This window comes from Syngnathus leptorhynchus, chromosome 20, assembly GCF_054491065.1.
Source record: "Syngnathus leptorhynchus isolate UIUO chromosome 20, UIUO_Slep, whole genome shotgun sequence".
In the NCBI taxonomy this organism is placed as follows: Eukaryota; Metazoa; Chordata; class Actinopteri; order Syngnathiformes; family Syngnathidae; genus Syngnathus; species Syngnathus leptorhynchus.
The window spans coordinates 318057-338533 of NC_141214.1; the positions used below are offsets into that span (position 1 = coordinate 318057).

The following is a 20477-nucleotide window of genomic DNA, read 5'->3' on the forward strand; positions in this document are numbered from 1 at the left end:
TCCAACTTTATTGAGAATAAATGGAAGCAAAGCAAGCATAGTTATGGATGGAACTCTCAAAGAGAACGCAAAGACAGAACCTGAACACACGCACACATATGTGTGTGTACGCTTATATATAATGCATTCAAATGCGATATAAATCATGGCTAACAGATCGATGGCAAGTTAAGGCTTGTATTCAGACGAGACTTGGGTTAGGAAGCCCAAGCCGAATGGGAAAAACAACTCAGTCGGGAAGCAAAAGCAAGCCCGTTCCGAATGTCATTTCACCACACAATTAATCATGCAAGTTCCCTTTGGAGCGACTTCAAATGGTGGCCATTAGCTTCCACACGTTTATTGGTGTCCAGCGAACTTGGGAAACGTCGGACCGAGTCACATACATCAAATGTATCATCCGCTCGTACGATTGCATACACGCGACAAATTAATGGCTGTTAGGATACGGATTTTAGCTATTGATCTGACTCCAAATTGCGATCAACACTTAACACAAGTTTCTATGTCCCAATCCACACACTGGCGCACCTAACAATTTTGCGAGTTCGTTCTGTCAAAGAGAAGACCAGTAGATCAATCAGACCAAATTTACCAATTGTTTATTCCTAACAAAGCGCACTAATACAGGCCTGGGTCCCGGGTCCCTCACACTAAAACTCGTGCGTTTTTGTGACCACCAAAAGACGACACATTCTTCCGGGTTGCCCAGTTTTAAAGAAACACAATATGAATATTAAAGCATGCAAAATATTGTGTGATGATTGGTCGATGGTTATCTCCTCCCCGTCGAGGTGTCATCACTCTGGTCAGGGGGTTGGGGATTTTCCTCTCGAAGCCCAACCACCTGGACGTGGTGTTGTTCTTTGTTCTCGTTCCTCACCGACCTTGAGGTGTTATCGTCCGGTACTCCCTTCGTCCCGTGCCATCCCGTACTCCCTGTCTGGTACTCCCTTCCTGGGCCTCCCTGTTCCATAACTCTTAGAAGAAAACAAGTTCATGCAGTGTGCCTGCACATTCCTCACCCCCCACCAATCCACACAAGCACTCCAATACTAGATATTATATTGATATGATTATATGTTTCACACAACCTTAAAAATGTGTTTGCAAACTGCTAAAAGCACATTTCCCTTTATGGCTAAATAGTTTTCAAAAAAACAGGTATGTTTGAATATTTGATTTTAAAAGGTAAATGCTAAGAAACATGCTAGCAATAGCTTAAGATGAATAAAAATGAACAACAACAATGCTCGTGATTTGTCTCTCAAATGATGTGGCTGGCTGGCCAGATCTGGAAGATCTCGACACTTTGTTTTTGTTTTTGTGGGAGCAGTCTGTGGGGGCGTGGTGCCATGCCCATCAATGGTGCCAATTGCTTTGACTTAGGAGGTTCTGCTGTAAATACCATTTGGATGAGCAAAAGCCATTTCAAACTTGAATAACTAAGCAGCAGCCGCAGCAGCAGAAGCACATTGCTGATTCCACTCATGCAAAACTCAAGAACAGAGTGCGAAAGAATTGATCCACTATATGGGAGGGACAGTAGCTGTTTGCAGCTTTGGCTCCACTCGGTGATATCAATGTATTCATATGCGGGTAATACATGAATTTCGTTCTTTTTGGAAGGTGAATGAAAATGCCTCTTCAAATCACGTTTGCCTTTCGGCTTGACTTATTTAGTCGTCACTGGTGTAGATGGACAGTGTGCGGGCTGACGGGTCACTGGCATCGATCCAGCGGGGCATCCAGAAATGGGGGAGCAACTCGGCATGGCCGGGGTAGTGCTTTTCAAAAACCTGTCTGAAGTAGAAGGCCTCTTTGGTGCGGGGAGTGTTGTGAGGGAAGAGCTCGGGAGCGTTGGCCACCTCGCCGTCGCTCACCTGTCGAGAGACCAGGAAACAATCATTTAAAGTGAAGAAATACTGCAATTTTCTCTGCCTATTGCACCTTCCTCCCACATTTGGATCTTTCAAATGTGCACATACCACAGACTCGAGGCATTCCTCAAGACAGATGTACCAGGACTTCTTGACGGACATCACACCATCACTGAAGGCTTCTTTCCTCCTCCACAGAATCTCATCGGGGATCAATTTGACACCTCTGAAGGAGTCCCGCAGAAGGTACTTCTCCACGCCGTGCTGCAGACGAGTATCGCATAGCTGAAGTAGTCAACAATTTGAATTAGATTTTTTTTTTTTTCTCTCTTCTCAAATCGACCAACCCTGGGATTTCTCATTTCCTCAGGCAGGGATAGGTAATACGCCGTCAGCCTGTGGTCCAGGAAAGGCACTCGGAGCTCCAAACTGAAAGCACACAAAGGAACGGAAGCCAGAAAGAAACGGGCAAGCGGCCGCCGGCGCGAGCCAAAGCTTACCCGTGCGCAGAAGTGGTGCGATCCGCTCGCAGATTGTCAAACAGGTAGAGTTCTTTCAGCAGGCGGACGCTCTCTTCTGCTGCCGCTTTGGTGCTTGGAGCCTACACAGGGGGATCAAAATCGAATCTTGTTTCTCTCGATTCTAGCGGCACCATGTGGACAAATGCGGTAACGCTTTGGCTGAAGTCGAACACGTCAAATCTTGCGCAACTCGACTTTCTGTTTCCATGGCTGTATGAAGGATGAATAGCACTGAGGTGACGACTCGAATTGTGTTGAAACATGATTGTAGCTAGTTTCTTAAAAAAGAAAGCGTGTTGTTTAGCAACACAGTATCTTTTCTTTCCATAAGAAATATAACCGATGGAGTTATTCTGGCAAGCGTCACGATTGCATATCAGTCACAGAGGACATTGACATGCTCAAAGGGACGTTTTTAGAAACTGCAACAAAACATTTGAAACACCGATGCGTTCGAAAGCAAGAGCACTTGCCTTGTGGAAGTAAATGTACCCTTGCGTGAGCTCATCGGAGCCTTCTCCAGAGAAGATCACCACACTATCAGTCTTCTCACCAATGTATTTCGACACCAAGTACATTCCTACAGGGACCAAAAAAGGCCAGTGTGAGAAACATTTTCAATTCTCGCCACTTGAAAAAACAAAATAGGAGAGTTGCAACATTTGTATTTGTTATCTAACATGTAAGACCGGTACCGCTGAAGGAGGTCAACCCTTTGAAACATTTTCTTTGTAACGTGACAACGCCATTTTTCTGTCCTAAGTGGGGGATTCCACGTAACGAGTCCCTTGAACTTGACCACGTTTCGACGGATTCCGTCTTTTGCTCAAACGCATGGAAGTATTAGCGACTTTACAACAAATGAATCAGAAAGAAACCAAAAGCATGGGCTGACATTTCCTCACTCACCAACAGAGGCTCGAACAGTGGTGATGTCATAAGTCTCGAGGCTTACAATGACTTTTTCCACAGCCTGAATGCCTTCTTCGGCAGTGAAGTTCACCTCGTGGTGTTCGCTCCCAATGTAAGCCGCGACCTAAAAAAGTCACACTTTGGACTCAAAGCCACCGTCCAAATATAGAAACGTCTTTGCAATCGCCCTGTGCGCTGACCTTACGGGCCGCCAAGATGTCCGGGCTGTCTTCGGAGCCAATTGAAAATGTTTGAATGGGATACTCGAGTCCCACTTCTTCTGCCAGCTTCACCAAGGTAGCGGCAACCAAACTGGAATCCAGACCCCCTGAACCACAGGAAATCATCCTTTTCTGAGATCCCATCAATAGAAGAAGACATTTGAGTCGGTCGTTGGTTACCCGAGAGAAGACAACCAATCCTCCTGGTGGCCATGAGCCGTTTCCGAACCGCGTTCTCAAACAACCTTCTGATGTTGTCCTTGACGGTGTCTTGGTCAAAACCTAAGACGTGGCAACCATGACTTTTTGCAAGGTGACGCTGAAGGCCGGCCGGCGGCGGCTACCTGCCCCCAGTTTCCCCACGGTGTCGTAGATGGCGTGAGCTGGCTCCTCGGTGCATTTGTGGAACTGCTCCAGCTCAATGGATTTCACCTTTCCGCTGAGGCTCAAATGAAAAACTTCAAAATGACCTGGCAGAAAGGGGCTGACTTTGGCATCTGTGTCCATGGCGCGGACCACATCCGTAAGGCCTGGGAGAAAAAGCAACAAGTTCGCACCCACAACTACGACGAGCGCACGTTCGCCGTTACCTTTGGCCTCGGAGCTGACTCCGAGTATTCCGTCGCGGGTAAGGAGTCGAAACAAAGGGCGCACGCCGTACGTGTCCCTCCCCAGGCACACTTTTCTCTGGCTAGTGTCCAACAGAACGAAAGCAAAGGTGCCGTCCAGGAGAGACACGGCCTTGTGAATGCCGAAGCGCTCGTACAGGTGCAGCAGAACCTCGCCGTCCACTTGGGTCTGGCAGTCAAACTCAAATTGCTTCTTCAGCTGAAAGAAGAGTTGAAGAAGAACATATAGTTGAGCAAGTTGTTCAGAAGCCTTTGAGACTTTTCCCTGATGAGACTATTTGAGTTGAATGATAGCAAAATAAAGCCTTGGAATCAGCGAGGCTTTCCAACCAATTGGTTTGGCAAGTTTCAAGGTGCTTTATTTGCATGATGGCGCCATCAAGTGGCCAAAATATGACAGGAAGATTCCAGTAAAGCGGGACAATCAATAGCAATACTTCAGTTTCAGCGAGGCTTTCCAACCAATTGGTTTGGCAAGTTTCAAGGTGCTTTATTTGCATGATGGCGCCATCAAGTGGCCAAAATATGACAGGAAGATTCCAGTAAAGCGGGACAATCAATAGCAATACTTTGGTTTCAGCTGTAGAATGGAAGTAGGCCTTAGCAACAGGCTATCAAGTGCGGCGATGAAATATGATCCACACCTGTCTCAATGAAAAAGTGACAATCTTCTTCTTCTTTCTCGGGCAGAGAGTGACTCACCATAACTTGAAGCTCACAAAAACCACTGACAACGCCTCAGGGGCTCAACTCGTCTCAAGTTCAACGGAATCCAGAATGACCTGGGCAGCATCATGCTTGTACTTGCATACGTATGTTGGTGACTGACAAAAGACGTGACAGGCTGGCCGGCTGCCAGGGCTGCCAGCGCTGCCAGGGCACTTGCTGCACAAAAGCTGCTGCTGCTGATTTTGTGGAGTCAACAAATGCATTTTCAAACTGGAGTAATGAGGCCTTTTTGAACGCATGTCTGCAAATTCCATTCTGTTGTTGTTTTTTTTCTCTTAAATTGACAATCAAGTCCATATGTTTCACATGCATGACCGACCACATTCTTTAAGGAATGCGTGTAAAACAATCTTAGCCTGAGGGTTTCCACTGTGGAATTTACATGAAATCGTTTTTTGTGTCTGTGGATGCCAGCTTCCTCCCACATGGTAAACACTTATGAGCATTCTTAAAAGCCTGTCATTTTCTCAAAAAGCAAAGATGCAAACAGCGTTAGGAGCCACGAGAACACGATGGACAAAAAGGCACAATTCGAGCTTTCGGGATCCTTGCCCAAGAGCGACGTGACGACGATAGGAAACTAGCGAAGCGCTTTACGGTCCAAAAAAGACGCCATTTCTTTCGAAATACCAGATAAGTGATTTGTGTCACCAATACAATGACAATTAAGTCAGTACTGCAGGCTCAGCCAGCCAGCCAGCACTTGAACTTGATTGTTGCGCTCCCAACTGCAGTTTACGTAAGAGCCTTTCAGATGCTCCAAACATAAGGGAAAATTGCAAACATCTGCTACGGTCTTACCGTGAGGTGGTTGTAAATCTCGCCATTGTAGCACAACCACAAAAAGGGCAGTTTGTTGACGTGCAAAGGTTGCATGCCATTCAGCTGATCCAAAATGGCCAGCCGATGGAAGCCAAAGCAGCAGTTGGCGCGCCCGTTGATATTCTCAAAGCGGAAGGCGTCTGGGCCTCGGTGCGCTATCTTCATGGCGTTGGCGCATTGAGTTGACAGGCACTCGTCGCTGCCGAACATGGCCCAGATACCGCACATCTCGGATCTGCGCAAAGAAACAAATCAAATGTACAAAGACAAAAAGGTGCAGTACCGGCCAAGGGCCAAATAGCGGCAAAATCACCGTACTGCTATTTGACTTTCAAAGGCAATAGAAAAAAGAAACGACAGTGACCATAGGAGAAAGAAGCCCAAGATTTTGACTGACTTTAGTTTTCCTTCATTTCGGATAGTAGACATCATCAAAAATGGACAAAAACAAAAAAAGCGACATTTTTGGTGGCTGCGAGGCCTTCTCTGAAAAAGGTTCAAGAGCCAAGACAAGGAACCACCTCGAAACCAAGAGGACAAAACAAAACGCAATCAATAACAAAACCTGTCAAAGCGGATGAACTAGTGATGGCCTCCAACTAAATATTGAAGCAAATATTTAAAATGCTTATTGAGGGCTGTAAGTTATCCTGAGGTGACTGGTAGTTTTCCTCTGGTTGTTTATATGGCAGGCCTCCGTCCGTCCGTCCGTCAGTCCATCCCCGCCCCCTGTATCCAGTCGTGCTTCTCGCCCAAAGTCACTTTCAATGGAGCTCATTCATTGTTGTGCTCAAACATGAGACTGGCACAAACCTGCAAGCAATAGCCTCAGAACAGAGCGTCTGTCTTCCTCATACATAGTGATGATTCTTCAAATCTAACACAAACCAAAACCGCTTCCATTTCCTCTCCTTGGTTTGATTGAACAAGCCATTGTCATCTTTTGGGGAAAGAAATGTTTCCATGGAAATCAAATGAGTCGTGTCAATCTAGAATGGGAATGAATCTTTGACCTGAATTTGTTGGAAAGCTGCCACTTGAAAAGGCATTTCAAAGTTCCATTTCAGAACCACTTGATGAGTCCTTTGAACTTGAATGGGCGGGCGAGACACTTGCGCGAACACTGCTGTCGGTCGCTCTGTCTGCCCAAACAAGTTGGAAGGCGCCCATTCGATTTGGCTTTAGGAAAGAACTGAGATCATTTACCTCAATGCACGGTACGGCACCCCCCCCCGCTTTGCTTTCACATTCGCCTTTTGCCGTCAAATCGAAACCACTCGGTGATGATATATGTAACGCGCGACAGACAGGTGAAAATGAAACACAACAGGCGTTACTCATGCGACATCGGCAAGTTCCGATTGTCAATCCAAAGTTGAATAATGCTCACTGAATTCATCGTATGATTATTTCTTTTTTCTTCGATCTGAACACGCTGTCAAAAGGCGAAGGAAACAGATGCATATCTGAACATCGGTTCCTGTGTCAAAGTCTTTACCTTGTTCTTCCAAAGATTCCCAGGAGTACAATTGACGTTTGCTGAGTTGATGCTGGTCAACTTCTGCGATCGAGACGGGCATTGGCTTCTTCGTGTCACATCGAAGATGGGGGACGGCGTAATCTAATTGGACCCAATTGAAGAAAAAAAAAAGGGAAAAAACCCTCCCCTTTCTTTCTTCCTTCCCTCCCTCCCCTTCCCTCCCCCTCGCACGCACTCAACTTTCAAGAATCCTGATGATTCGGACACTTGTTTATGTACACAACTCATAATGTCACTTTTGTTCTTTTATTTTGTGGTAGCAAAAGTAACATATAACAGTGTAATTATGGAGCATGAATAACATCAGTTGCGCTCCAATTGTGGTCACCTTTCCATTTTATTCAACCCTATTTGTATTGCATTTTGGAAACAAACATCGCAAACAAGTTTTAAAAGTGTGCACAGAAGTGAAAAAAATAAAAGAGTGAAATCAACACAAAGAAATATTCCAATCTGAGACCATCCAAACGATAAAAACTCACTTGCAGAGTTGGAATTTCCATATGTTTTTGTCAAGAACATTAGAGCAAGGTGATTATTCCAGCAAATGTTGTCAAAAGAACCACGCATACTGTTCAATTGCTCGACAATCATTCCGAAATGATGGCTTCGGTATTTGTTATTGCAATGTCCAACAGTTGTGGCCCGAATCAACATACACGTATGAGAGTTCAGCAAGCGGCAAAAAGATCCACGTACGAGTACGGAGTAAATGAGATCGCTCCTATCTCAAAAGTCAGAAATAAACCAAATCACCATTTTACAAAGCAACAAATAACATTGTTGATATATATATATATTGGCATGAAGCAATCTTATTCGTGTAGTGATGGAAGAATGTCTACATATTTCAAATGGATGGCTTTCTTTCATTTTTCTATTACCTCTAAAGTGGCCGTAGCTTTATTCCCAAATAACCCCATTCAGGGGGTCAACCAAGCTTTTTGAAAATGAATGAGACTGCCGGCTTATTTATTAATGCAAAGATCCACCAGTTTGATAAATAACAAATGTGCTCGAATTTCATTTCATCTTATTACACATTGGGTTTTTTTTAATGAAAGTCAACTTTTCAAGATCATTTTTGTTGTGTCAATTCCAAATTTGCCTTCATTTTTCTGGAATCATATCAGGTTTTCATAACAACAACAACAATAGGTTATATTATTAATATTATAATTATAATAATATTATCAATAGGTAATAAATAGTAGAACATATAATGTATAATAATAGTTTAAGGGTTAGGTTCAGCAACACAGATTTTTTTTCTAGGAAGACCGCGCATGGTAAAAGTGGTATCGCACAAGCTTTTCGGGGTCTCAAAACAGCACTCTTTGTTTAAAAAAAAAACAAAAAAAACAAAAAACTTTTATTTTAAAATCTTCGAAATAGCAGCTGAACACTTTGGCAAAGTTCCATAATGGAATGGGTTTGGAATTTTGGCGGCTGTGAGATCCCGCACGTTGTCTCAGAGTCGCCAAAGGAAGCCATTATGGATTGCCATTATGGATTCCACAAGTCACAAGCGACGCCTTCAGACACCTATCAGAGGCAGAAGGCTAAAGAAAAGGGGAAAACCTTGCCCACAAAAATCAAGGAATGTTCAGATCTCATTTGATTTTCCAGCTGCAGGTGTCATTCGAAACACAAAACATTCAGTGCAGCTTCAAACAATAATAATCATTAAAAAAAAAAAACCTGATGTGATCGGGGAAAAAAAAAAGCTTAAAGAATTCATTTAGCGACACAAAGCCATCTCTGATCAATAGTTTGATGATTACTAGTAATGATTCATTTGGTGCAGCCATGGTAAATATGCTGGCTTCTCATGTTGATGACTCAATAAAATATGATAGAATAAGCCTGCAAAAAATATCGATTGCTCTTCGTAATTGTGTGTTATCTAGTGTTTTGGGTTTAAAGAGGTTTGGAAGAGCCACTTGGTTGCCACAGGCGCAAGTCCACCAAAATCTGGTTCAGCTTGTGCAGCCACAAATTCCTCTCATCCTTTGTGTCGGCGCTCAGCCAGTTTCTGCATAAGAAAGCAATTTGCATGCGCTCAGTCCTTGTAAACATGTGCCTTGAATCACGTACGTACAGCACATACGCTTTTGGAATGCGAACCCACACGGCACGTCGTGTGCTTTTGCCTCCATCCATCCTGTTCACGTCTCCCAAGTCTAAATATGGCCGTTTGATAACCATGGAAAAGCTACGTCGGTACTTACTTGGTAATGCACGTGGAGTTGCTGCATTGAGTGACGAGCGTCTCTTTGTCGTCCTCTCTCTGCGCTCGAACTGTGACAAGCTCCAATGTGTTGGGTCTGGCGCAAAACTCTCGCTTGGCCACTTCCACCCTGTTACTGATGCAGTTGGCCAGGTTGATGCGGCCAATGGGATTCTGAGAGCACGACAAAAAAAACAAGTGTTGCGTGGCTTCCGAGCGCTGACCGGACGGGACGTACCGATTTGGTTTTTTACCTTTCTCTTTTCATCATCGGGGTAAGTCCAGTAAGAGATACAATATCCCGATAAGACGCACCATCTCCGACGCCAGGCTCCAAAGCCGCTGACGTCTTCAAACATAGTCTGGAGGAAGGACGCCATGTTTGAAAGACACTATTTGAACACGTGACCCACCCACCGACCAAACATTGATGATACTCACCAGAAAGCCTCGTTCTTCCACCTTTGAGTTGACTTGGCACAACATCCTGAGGTAGACGTGGCCCTCCAGAGGACACAAGAATGGGACCTTTTGTCGAAAGCAAAGAAAGACAAGTGTACTCACTCACTTCAAAAGACCAGGCCATTATTCTTATCGATGCACATTTCCACCCTATTTTGTGAAAGAACTTTTTATTTTTTCCTCCCATCAGAGGGGTTTTGGAAAAGTGTGCTTTTTTGGAAAGAATTGGCTAACATCCGAGTTAACGTCTCGATCAGACCACAATAATAAGAAGAATAAAAAATGACCTTCTCCAAATGAAACTTGTTCTCCCCAATTGAAGAAAGAGTGAGCTTGTGATGTCCAACCAGGACAAAGTTGCTGGTACGAACAGAGCTCGGGCCACCTGGACTTGCAAGAACTGTGGAGCATTTGAAGAACATTTCCAACATCATTGAAAGTACACAAGTTAAAGAAAGGATTGCAGCATTTGTGAAAAATATCAATCCATATTTAGTCAAAGAGATGAATGTCCCTTGAGCTCAATTAGCGTGGCGTCATTTTCATGCTGAAGGATGTGGTCGTTTTGGACCTACCTGGTGTCTGGCTGCTTTTCTGAAAAACATAGATCAACATGACGAAAGGATGAGAAAGGAAAAATGCACGGTGCAACAAAAAGGCAAGGCATTCATGGAGACGCAAGAGAGTGGCTGAGTAATTCCTTAGCACTAGCAAAAGCAGTGTGGTGTAACGTCAGACTAAGGTCATTTTCCCCATTGGATGCCACTCAATTCTTCATAGAAGGTCAAATTCCCAAAACTTGAATGCATGTTTGCGTAGCCTGCCATCCCACTACACTACACAGTAGATCAAGAGGCATCCTGATTATGAATCGATACATCAAGAATACTTTCAAAACCTTACCGTGATAGCAAGAAATCTCTTTGGAGTGATGGCCTGAAAATGAATACAGATCGGTTCATGGAACAAAAACCCACACGTGTTTAAACTTGAAGGAATAAGGGCACTTGGAATAAGCAGGAGGTCTCATCTGACATGTGCCCCATTCATACCTTGGACTTGCTGGCTTTCTTCTTCTTGTCACTGCTAATTTCACACTTTTGAATCTGAGGATGGAAAATGTTCAAGAATGGTCGGTCGGCACGAGCAAAACGCATTGGAAAGAAAAATGGCCCGTTTGATTGAGGACATTGAAAAGACAACTTGGCCACATAGCGGGCGGAATCTGGCTCGCCACTTTACAACCAACGGCGCCCCGAGACGCTTTTATTTGGACTAAGCCTTAATTCATATTACGGACAGGACATTGACGCGCAAGCCTTTGAATACCCTTTGTTTCGACTCCGCACAACGTCCCACCCCAAAAGCACTTTGGAAATACTCACCAGACAATACACTTCGATATCAACGGCAAACTCACTGGAGACATCGGATCTGAAAGCACAGGGGAAAAAAAAAAAATCAAATCAAAAATAATCAGAACCATCAGCTAGCTCCACGCTGCTCTGGTTTTTCACATGAAGATGGACGGACGGACGGGGCTTTTTCTCTATTATCTTACAAGGTCAACTTTGTAGGGAAGGTTAGGGTGTCCCCAGTGAGCCCACAGTGCGTGCTTGCCAAGGGAGTGGCCACTGTGTTTTCAGCTCCGGCCCGAATCAGGATGAAGAAAGAATGTTTGGTTGATTCTGAGACAAAAGGGCACCAGGTCAAAAAGAGCCAGCCGTGATGATCATTTGCCCAGTGACTTCAAGTCTACCTGGCTTGTTGGCAGTAGAACAAACAAAGTCTGCCTTGAGAGGCAAGCGCAAGTCTTGGAGACAGACGGAGCCCTTGGAGGCAGAGATGCCAGTGGCTTTCGAGACCGCAGGGGCTCTTTTCTCGCCCTTCAGACGCTGCAGCTCTGTCTTGAGTGCCTCTCTCTTTTCAGCTAGGCCATAGAAGAAGAACAAAACTATCACTCGCATGGAAATCCAGATTGGACGCCATTACCACCGTCTATTTGCACGCTTTTCCCGACGTGGAAAGATGCACTGCACTCACTTGCGAGCAGCAAGAGCCTCTCTGCTTCAGCCTCCACCTGAGATCCTTTCCCGTGTTCTTCATCTGTGCAACAGTTGAGAGCCTGGCTGGCCTGGTGGATGACCGTTTGCTGCAGGTTCATCTCATTTGTGAGAATCTAGACAAAGGACGAGACATTGGGCGGAGTCGCGTGTGGCGCGCGGCAAATTGAGGGAGGCCATTTCAAACCTTCAACTTTTGTTTGACGTTAGACAAGCTGGGGCCTCCCACTTCCTCTGCTCTGTGAGAAAGCTCTTTTTTCACCGTCTTCCCCTTAGCGTTGGCTTTCTCCGACTCCTTCACTCGAGTGGACCTATAAGCGTCAACACTGACGCAGACGGCCTGCACTTTAGTGAATAGAACAGCGCAGAAATAGACACACTGGTCTTAATTTGAGCCATCTTCTTATTTCCCGCACAGTGGAGTCAATTTCCACTTTCGAGCCTAAAATGGAAAAGTAACTGTCTGGGCAGCAAAGCCCTCTATGTCAGTGTTGAACTGGGCTAGCCCAGCAAGTAGCGGGTAAATCCGGGTTTCGCAGAAGACAAAGTTTGACGCAAATAAAGCAGAACGCTCACTTGTTATTGACATCTACGTTCCGTCATGTCATCAAGAGTGCCTTACCTGTAGGGTAATTTGTGATGGTCATCTGTGACGTGGATACTGTCAGAACTCCTTATACTTGCTCTCTGGAACGGAGGTGGGCGGGCTTCATCGAGACTGCTATTGTTCATGATGAATGAACCCGCTGGAGTTGATGTCTGCAAAAAGCAAAGAAGAGAGAATGCCTCATTTGATATAGATAGTATCATACTCCATCATTATTTTGGGAAGGGGCAGGCAACAATGAGAATCTCAGGAAGGATAAAACCAGATGGAGTTGTATCGCAAACTACATCCATACGTATGTATCATACCATCATCGTCTCCGGACTCTTGACCACGGCAGCAGCCACGGTCTCTGCCAGTGGCGTGAGAAGGGACATGGAAGAGATGTTCAAAGCATCCTCCGCCTCTTGATCCTGCTCCTCCAAAACCCCTTGGAACAGATCATTTATAACGGCAGAGTCGACGGGACCGTCGACGCACAATTCGATCTCCCCGTTCTCTTCATCTTTTGACGGGTCAGCCATTTTGTCCTCATGTCTCATTGGACTCGACGCAGACGCCGGGGGAGAACGGAGGAAGCCGCAGCCTGTCGATCACGTTAAACACGGCCACATTAAAATCGGCAAAATGGAAATGAACTCAGCGCAATGCACACGTATTGCCATTGTGGCAGCACCTGGATACCGGAAAAGGAAAAAAAGGGCCCTAAGTGCCTCAATGCCAGTGGGTAAGAAATCAAGTGTGAAATCTGATCCATTTTTGGAACAATTATAAGAAAATCAACAGGTTCATTTCAAAATCCCAACTTTGACCTAGAAAATAGACCTTCCCAACGCTGGCTAGCGGTCAATTGCAGTAAAAGGGTACGTCAAAATACCTGCAGTTGGGCCCTTTACAGGGCTTTTTGTAGCTTCAGGAATAGATGCTTTGGGCTCATCTTTTTTCTCATACAAGGCCACGTTGCTATCCACACATTTGTCAAGACTTCCCTAAAAAAAAAATAAAAAAAATAGAGAGAGAGAGAGAGAGAGATTTATCAGACCAACACAAAACAGACAAGAAACTGCTGATGTAGTATGCGCAGACATCAATCCCATTGGACATGTAAGGTCTGGAGGCTAGTGGAGATGCCATAGGTAAGTTGAACAAATGACACAAAACATTGAGGCAACTTGCGTGTGTGTGTGTGTGTGTGTGTGTGTGTGTGTGTGTGTGTGTGTGTGTGCGCGTCCACCGTATCCATCCAATTTGGATATTCCATTCACACACACACTGTAGTATGTATATCAACCTTGAGGTCTGTGCTTTTCTTGCTTTCTGAGCCAGCATCTCTGCTTTTCCACAAATTATTGCCCTGGGGCCGACTCCGAATCTGAGCCAGTTCAGACTCGCGCTCCTAAAAAGACAAGTCATCGCCGTATGTCGTTTTTAGTAGACGGAAAGGATAAAGGTCAGGACTGGCGTCCGTCCCTCCGTACCTACCAGTTTTTGTTTGTGGGTGAGATCAGCTGTGGTCGTTTGTGCCGCTTGGGCAGCCATGAACCTGTTTTGCACAAGTCTACCGTTGGGTGTGGCCGGCTGGGCGCTTGGCCCCGTCGGCGAGTTTGTACGCTCCTGGCATCGCTCACCAAATCGGTCCAGGAAGGACTTGACCTGGACGCCTTTCGGCCCTAGAGCAGAAAAAAGTCAAGTTGAACCAAGATAGAAGCCATTGGCTGTAGATGTGTCTGGGCTGCAACGTCCGTCCTATCAGGAGTCAATGACTCCAAGGACACAGTGAAGGTGAGACGAGTTGAGGCTGTTGACGGACTGCTGTAAATGGACATTGCACTGAAGAAAATGGTGAATTGAATTCAAATATCAAATCAGGAAAAAGCATTCTAGCTTACCGGGACTGGCGCCGGCGAAAGTTGCTTTGGCTGAGGGCTGTGGTGTGAAAACATTGGGAGCCCTGGCAACAGCAGCGCTTTTCAGGGAGCTCGACGGCGACTCCGCCGCTTTCTGGGGCCTCGTTACGGTGGCGGGACTTTCCGTCTTCTCGTTGGACTGGAGCGCTTTCTGGGGCCTTGGCTCATTTGATGAATTCGTGGAGGCAGACAAATGCGCAGCCCTACAGGCTGACTTGGGAGGAAAAGCTGCAGACTTTTTCTCCTTTGAAAGGCTGACATGGCTTAAGTCATCTTCCCAAGTTCCCATGGTAGCAGCGAGGACGGCCAGTCTTCCTCTCCGCCCGACTGACGTTTCCGAGGAGGGCGCGGCGGCGGGGCCTGAACTCGTCGCCACGTCATTTCTTCTCAACAGACGCGGGGGCGTCGAGTCTTCCACACTCGCGTCTACAAGAGCGAAACACACCGACCGACCGGTTAGGCCATCTGAAAAGTCAGACGGCCACAGAACAGGCATCCCAATTTCAATGTTAACATTTAGCATGATCATATTTCCATGCTGATACAAGAAGGAGCGTTCGACACAGACGCATGGACCGAATAACACGTAGCGCCCGCCCATTTTGGAAAAATATGCCACCTCCTTGCTCACATGTATCTAAAGAATTGATATTTTAGCACCTTACACTTTGAGTCCTAGTTAAAAGTAAAACGCAGCTTACCGATGCCGCCGTCCCAGCATTTCCTCTGGTGGGCAAGCCTCTGTAGACGCGACTTCATATCGGTGGTAGCGGGAGATGAACTTTCCACGGGGTCTTCTACGCTCTTTATTGCAACCGGAGCCACGTCAACAACCCCGGACGTTTGCATTTTGGAAGGAGCAGCCGCAGCAATCTTCTCTGATGCCGGCAGCCCCGTTTTCAACTCTACCGGCTGAGCGGCTTCCCCAGTGATAGATGTCGGTGGGACGCTTACAGGGACAACAGGGGGCTTCTTGTTTGTCAGGGGATCTGGCTGAACAGGAACCGGCGGTTGCGTTTGACTCTTTTCTGCCTCCACCGGCTCGGTATTTTCTGTCGAGCATCTGCGCTTGGACGGAGAAGGTTTCAAGGATGTCTGATTCACTGGGAGGAATGAAAACATACATAGAGAAGCGGTGAAGTCTTCATCCAACTGGTTAGTCGTGGCAAATCAGACGTACCTTCCGCAATCACCGTCTTAATGATCACACCATTTGTATCGGTCAGAGGCTCCCTGGGTCTTTTGACTAGCTGTCGCTCTGCTGCATTTGGTCTGGCCGCCATCTTCTTCTGGAGGTTCTCTCTTCGAGCCCGTGTCCGCTCCAAGAGTTTCTGACGGACGGGATGGTCGACATGCAACTGTTTCTTGACATTTTCCAAAAAGGCCATGCTAAAACAACTGACATGTGAAAGCAAACAGCTGACACTGCTTGTTTCTTCTTTTTCCACGATAAAAGGTCCAACGCAACGGGGGAACAATGCCGGCCGAATCTTTGGTGGTGGTTGGAGGGGCACACTGCCTGCCTGCCTGCCACCCAGCCAGCCGCCCGCCACGCCTCTGGCAGCCAGCCAGCCAGAGGGCTGGCTGCTGTGAACCTTACCACCACCAGAGTGTGAATGGGTGTGCGAGCGCTTGGAGTACAACTACAAGCGTCTTTCTTTGAGTGTCCCAAAAACAAGTTCGATGTATTTCCATTGAACTATCCCTCTCTTTGGTCAAACACAGACGACGTTTAGAGACTATTTGGTCGTAAATAATGGCTCAAATAACTCTCCCGACAACTCCAATGACTGCCAAAAGAGAAAAATACCTGTACACACCATCTATGGGCCTTGGAAAAGGACATTCAATGTTGAAATCACAAACGATTCGCTTCGTAACGTATACGCCTTTTATATTTGAAAAGAAACGAGACGTTCGTACTTGTTTCATCACATCACACACAGTGAACTATTCAAAAACGTTAGCGTTGATTCAAATCTTAAGACATTCTGACCATCGCTTTGTAACTGATGTTACAGTTTGGTCTTCCCTGCTAGTTTGCTAACGCGCATATCAAGGAAGTGAAATGTTTCTACTCACCTCCGTAAAAGGATCCATTCTGGCACGAATGTGTTGTGGCTTATAGATTTCTAAAAGCTCAAGTACATTCAAATGTCCAAAAAGAGAGCTCGAAAGGAAGCGACTCGACCGACTGCTCTTCTCCTAACTCTTGTACAAAACGACTTCTGTTCAAATTCGAATTTTAGCGGCGAACCACGACGCAGCTCTTCCCAAGGTCTTTCTACCAATCACAGGGAAGGACACTCAATTCAAGTAGGACCAGCCAATTGAAAGGAGGAGCCTGGTGGTGGTAGTGGTGTGGGGGGGAGAACCCGGGAGGGGGGAGGGAGAGAGAGAGAGAGAGAGAGAGAGAGAGAGAGAGAGAGAGAGAGAGAGAGAGAGAGAGAGAGAGAGAGAGAGAGAGAGAGAGAGACAGAGAGACACAGAGAGAGACAGAGAGAGAGACGAAGCTTGCGTTGAAAGCCAAGGAAATTAAACAGAGAATGAGGAAAATATCAGTGAAAACAGTATATTTCAAAAGTGTGAGGTTAACAGGGATTCCATGCAATATTGTTACGTGGCAACAGTCTTTTTTTTTAACAGTACAACTCATAGAAATTTCACTCATACAATTAAGTTGATTGAAGGTATTGCTCATTAACTTTACACAAGTAATGCATTTGTTATGAATGAAACATCGGATGACATGCTTCACACAGCAATACATTTGGAAGCGAAATAAAGACGTAGCTTCAGGTGACACAAACTACACCCATCTTTGTGAAACCATTTTTGTTGTTTTCGGAACTAGTTTTTCTACCCTTATTATTGAAACGTAAACAAACTTAAGACTTTTTCAAGACCACAAGAACTGTTAAGATACCTAGGCAAGCACTACTAAGGGTGTCGAGATCGGTAGCCACACAAATTCAAGGGACACTAAAGCGAAGCTGCTTCATTTTTCCCTAACTAGCCCAGTTGATGCCTTTTTAGGAAAAAAAGTCATCATTTTCTATCTAATCCGTTCATTTTGGAGAAATCATGAAATAACTGATGCCACTTTGAATGAGGACTAGGGCCACATACCACACCATACCACTCCCCTCCCCTGGCCACCCCGTGTTGGTCGATGACGTCACGCGAGGAAGCGATTACCATTTCTCCATTGGAAATCATGGTACAGACATCGCTCAAATGTCTCTTTCGCTTAAATTCCGTCCCTTTAAGCACTAGGATGTTTTTGGTTTGAGAAAAGAAATGGCAAAAAAAAAAGAAAAATTCAAATGGGAAGTGCACACAGATATAATAGTTAACATCAACAACAAGAAAAAAAATCAACACAAAGAACAGTAAAATACAAAAATGACATTTCATTCACATTATGTAGTTCAGACTTCTGATGTGGTTCAGTCTTCCGAAGCATCGTTGGTTTGATTGGTTTCCTTATTTTTTCGCACTTCCTCCAATTTTTTGTCCTGTCAAGGAAAACCAACGACATTGATCATGGAGGTCAAATATCAATTGAACAAAGCATGAAACTTACTTTCTCCTTGAATTTTTCATTCATTGCTGCCATCATTGCTGTGCGTTTCCCTTGGTTGGCTTCCATTTTCTGATTGAGTTTCTCTTCAGCCATCTTGCTGAAATTGTTGTTCTCTTCCATAGCTTTCTGTTGCACTTCTTTTTCATGTTCACGTTTTTCTGCTAAATGCTTCAAAACCTCAGCTTCATGGTTCTGGGGTCAAAAAGAAGAAAAAAACCCGAAAAAAAACACGATATCGCAATGTTCTTCTTCAATCATTATTGTGATGGAACATTTTCCTTTACTAATAGTTAACTGCATATGAATAGAACAATGGAAGATATTTTGAAGGAGGGGATCAATCATTTTTCCTTCATATTTGGACACTTCCTTGGCAAACTATGTATCCTACAACTATGTGAACGACCCGCATCTTCTACCTTGCGTCTTTCTTCGGCAGCATCCAGCTTCCTCTGAATTTCCTCCAGTGAAACATCCTTTTTCTTTGGAGGGGCCAAGGGGAAGTCACCTTTAGTGTCTGGGGTAGGTTCACCAAGGATAACCTCAAAGGCCTGGCCAGAGGCCCGCTTGTCCAGCTCCTTGACCTGAATATCTATAGAGGGATGTTCAATCAAATCAGCAAATCAAAGTCATTCAATATTAAAATGAATAGGACATAGTCACCTTTGGGGGCTGCCATCTTAAAAGTAAGCTGGATGATTCACCTTAAAAGGAGCAAATGTAGAAATGAGTCAAATGGATCGATCGATCGATCGATCGATCGATCACCCAGAGTGCTTGACGAAACAAAGTAGCCGAATTATAGCGCAATGACGACACCCAGCGGTCGTTTGCACAGTTGCAACCAACCACCGCCCATCTCCCAAAACAGCACCAAAAACCCCAAAACGTCAGGAATCATTCACGTCGCGTCCAATTTCCTTCTATTTTGAAGTCCATGTGAGAAAGCAAATATTTCAAATGCATCTTGTGTGGATAAATGATGGAAGCTAACATTTTCCAGTTTCCATCGATGGGAGTCAGAGAACACGTACAAGATTACACAATAATTGCGCATTTGAGAAAGCAATTGTCTTCTCGGGGAAAGCGGGCGGTGGGGTTGGTTTCCATGATGTAGTTGATTTCAGGGCGCAACCCTTTTTTCGAATGAAAATAGTCTTTTCTTGCCGAGTTGCATTTTAACAATAGATAATTCTCCAAATAAAAAATAACATGGGCACACACACACACACACACACACACACACGCACACACGCACACACGCACACACACACGCACACACGCACACGCACACACGCACACACACACACACACACACACACATGTAGCCCATCCACCCGTCGCACACGTGTATATGCGCGCTTACCATTGTGTACATTCATTTACACGCCCAATTTCAATGGATGGCTTCAAACGAAGGGCGGGTGGCCGGCCGGCCGGCCGGCTCACATCAATTTGTTATCGTGACCTCATTACTAAAGAGTCAGGCTTGACGGTTTATGCCGTGTCAATGAACCCATTGAAATACATCAATGGATGTTATTTGTTTCGCCAGCACATCTGCCCCCCCCCCCTCACTCGATCGGTAACAGGCAGGCATGCATGACAATCACTATCAAACAAAGACGCCTTGACGGCAGCAGCATCAGCATCAGCAAACAAAGACGGACGGGCGGACGGACGGACTCACAACAGTTCATCGGATAAACACGTCGTTTGCGTTCTCGTGGCCAAAGTGAATAGATCGGCGTCACCATTCATTCCGACATTGATAAATGCATTTTCAAATTGCTCTTGATAAAGCCCATAGCCAAGCAATTAGGTCGCTCCAAAGCGCACACAATGAGCAGCAGCCTTCCTTGCCTTGGCAAGACCCTGCCCTGCCCTGCCCCGGACAGCACCAACAACAACCTCGGTTGGCATTTTATAAGTGAGCAATCACTTCAAACGTTGGCTGGCTGGGTGGCGGGCTGGATGGATGGATGGATAGATGGATGGCTGGCTGGCTGGCTGGCTGGCCGGCTGGCATACACGACAGACAATCGATTCACAACGAGATCAAATATTGCTCTTAGTCATTTCGGCACCATATCTCATGATCAATCCAGATCGACGCAAAATACTTACTAATGTGTCCCGCACACTCCCAAACGTTGCTTTTTGCACGCACGCACGCAGGTGTCTTGTACACAAATCGCACCGGGTGTGCCAGTGTGATGGTCCTGGCGGCGCGCACATAAATACGGAACGTCACAGCCAATGTCGTCATAGGCTGCGCAGCCATTGGTTGACCACGCGCACCATTTCAACGTGATTCAAATGTGCTCAAGTGACATTCGCCGAGCTTTCTCTCCACGTAACTCATGAT

The 20477-nt window shown here is 45.6% G+C and overlaps 2 protein-coding genes and 1 long non-coding RNA gene across 7 annotated transcripts; 1 reads left to right on the forward strand and 2 right to left on the reverse strand.

Moving 5' to 3' along the window:
* Positions 1-26: 26 nt before the first annotated feature.
* Positions 27-16798, reverse strand: LOC147040595 (asparagine synthetase [glutamine-hydrolyzing]-like). 4 transcript variants are annotated; one of them, XM_085939916.1, is made up of 31 exons: positions 16606-16798; positions 15704-15854; positions 15225-15626; positions 14506-14988; positions 14099-14286; positions 13908-14012; positions 13494-13605; positions 12925-13202; positions 12632-12768; positions 12197-12335; positions 11990-12125; positions 11706-11876; positions 11508-11634; positions 11332-11380; positions 10999-11052; positions 10850-10882; positions 10522-10540; positions 10234-10346; positions 9926-10012; positions 9719-9846; positions 5694-5949; positions 4125-4362; positions 3879-4064; positions 3715-3816; positions 3514-3641; positions 3311-3437; positions 2875-2981; positions 2381-2481; positions 2228-2309; positions 1989-2144; positions 27-1883 (listed from the first exon to the last, which is right to left on the reverse strand). In XM_085939916.1, exons 1-31 carry the CDS (start codon positions 16621-16623, stop codon positions 1680-1682), a joined length of 4617 nt encoding a protein of 1538 aa, XP_085796042.1. In that variant the 5' UTR covers positions 16624-16798; the 3' UTR covers positions 27-1679. The 4 variants fall into 4 exon arrangements, with proteins under 4 accessions (XP_085796042.1, XP_085796041.1, XP_085796039.1 ...); XM_085939913.1 differs by lacking the exons at positions 27-1883; positions 1989-2144; positions 2228-2309; ... (6 more) ...; positions 4125-4362; positions 5694-5949 and adding exons at positions 7485-9289; positions 9486-9658 and having other exon boundaries at positions 9739-9846; positions 14506-14949; positions 16606-16783; XM_085939912.1 differs by lacking the exons at positions 27-1883; positions 1989-2144; positions 2228-2309; ... (6 more) ...; positions 4125-4362; positions 5694-5949 and adding exons at positions 7485-9289; positions 9486-9658 and having other exon boundaries at positions 9739-9846; positions 16606-16783.
* On the forward strand, positions 2270-5344 carry LOC147040596 (uncharacterized). The gene is made up of 2 exons (XR_015069223.1): positions 2270-2424; positions 4854-5344. It is a non-coding gene; the product is annotated as an uncharacterized LOC147040596 (long non-coding RNA).
* Positions 16799-17916: 1118 nt separating the features above from the next.
* LOC147040597 (stathmin-like) lies at positions 17917-20374 on the reverse strand. Of its 2 annotated transcripts, none has more exons than XM_085900515.1 (5): positions 20237-20374; positions 18773-18813; positions 18529-18701; positions 18110-18301; positions 17917-18041 (listed from the first exon to the last, which is right to left on the reverse strand). In XM_085900515.1, the coding sequence occupies exons 2-5, from the start codon at positions 18786-18788 to the stop codon at positions 17973-17975; spliced, it is 450 nt and encodes a 149-aa protein (XP_085756641.1). In that variant the 5' UTR covers positions 18789-18813; positions 20237-20374; the 3' UTR covers positions 17917-17972. The 2 variants fall into 2 exon arrangements, with proteins under 2 accessions (XP_085756641.1, XP_085756642.1); XM_085900516.1 differs by lacking the exon at positions 20237-20374 and adding an exon at positions 19800-19948.
* Positions 20375-20477: the final 103 nt, after the last annotated feature.

Excerpts from the sequence above, each read along its gene's own strand:
- LOC147040595 (XM_085939916.1), bottom strand. Across the intron at positions 14,989-15,224 it reads ATGCTGGGACGGCGGCATCG|ATGGCCTAACCGGTCGGTCG; the intron begins GTAAGCTGCGTT and ends CTGACTTTTCAG. Across the intron at positions 13,203-13,493 it reads TGTAAAGGGCCCAACTGCAG|GCTGCGGCTTCCTCCGTTCT; the intron begins GTATTTTGACGT and ends CGTGATCGACAG.
- LOC147040597 (XM_085900515.1), bottom strand. Across the intron at positions 18,302-18,528 it reads CTGCCGAAGAAAGACGCAAG|AACCATGAAGCTGAGGTTTT; the intron begins GTAGAAGATGCG and ends TTTTGACCCCAG. Across the intron at positions 18,042-18,109 it reads ATGAAAAATTCAAGGAGAAA|GACAAAAAATTGGAGGAAGT; the intron begins GTAAGTTTCATG and ends TTTCCTTGACAG.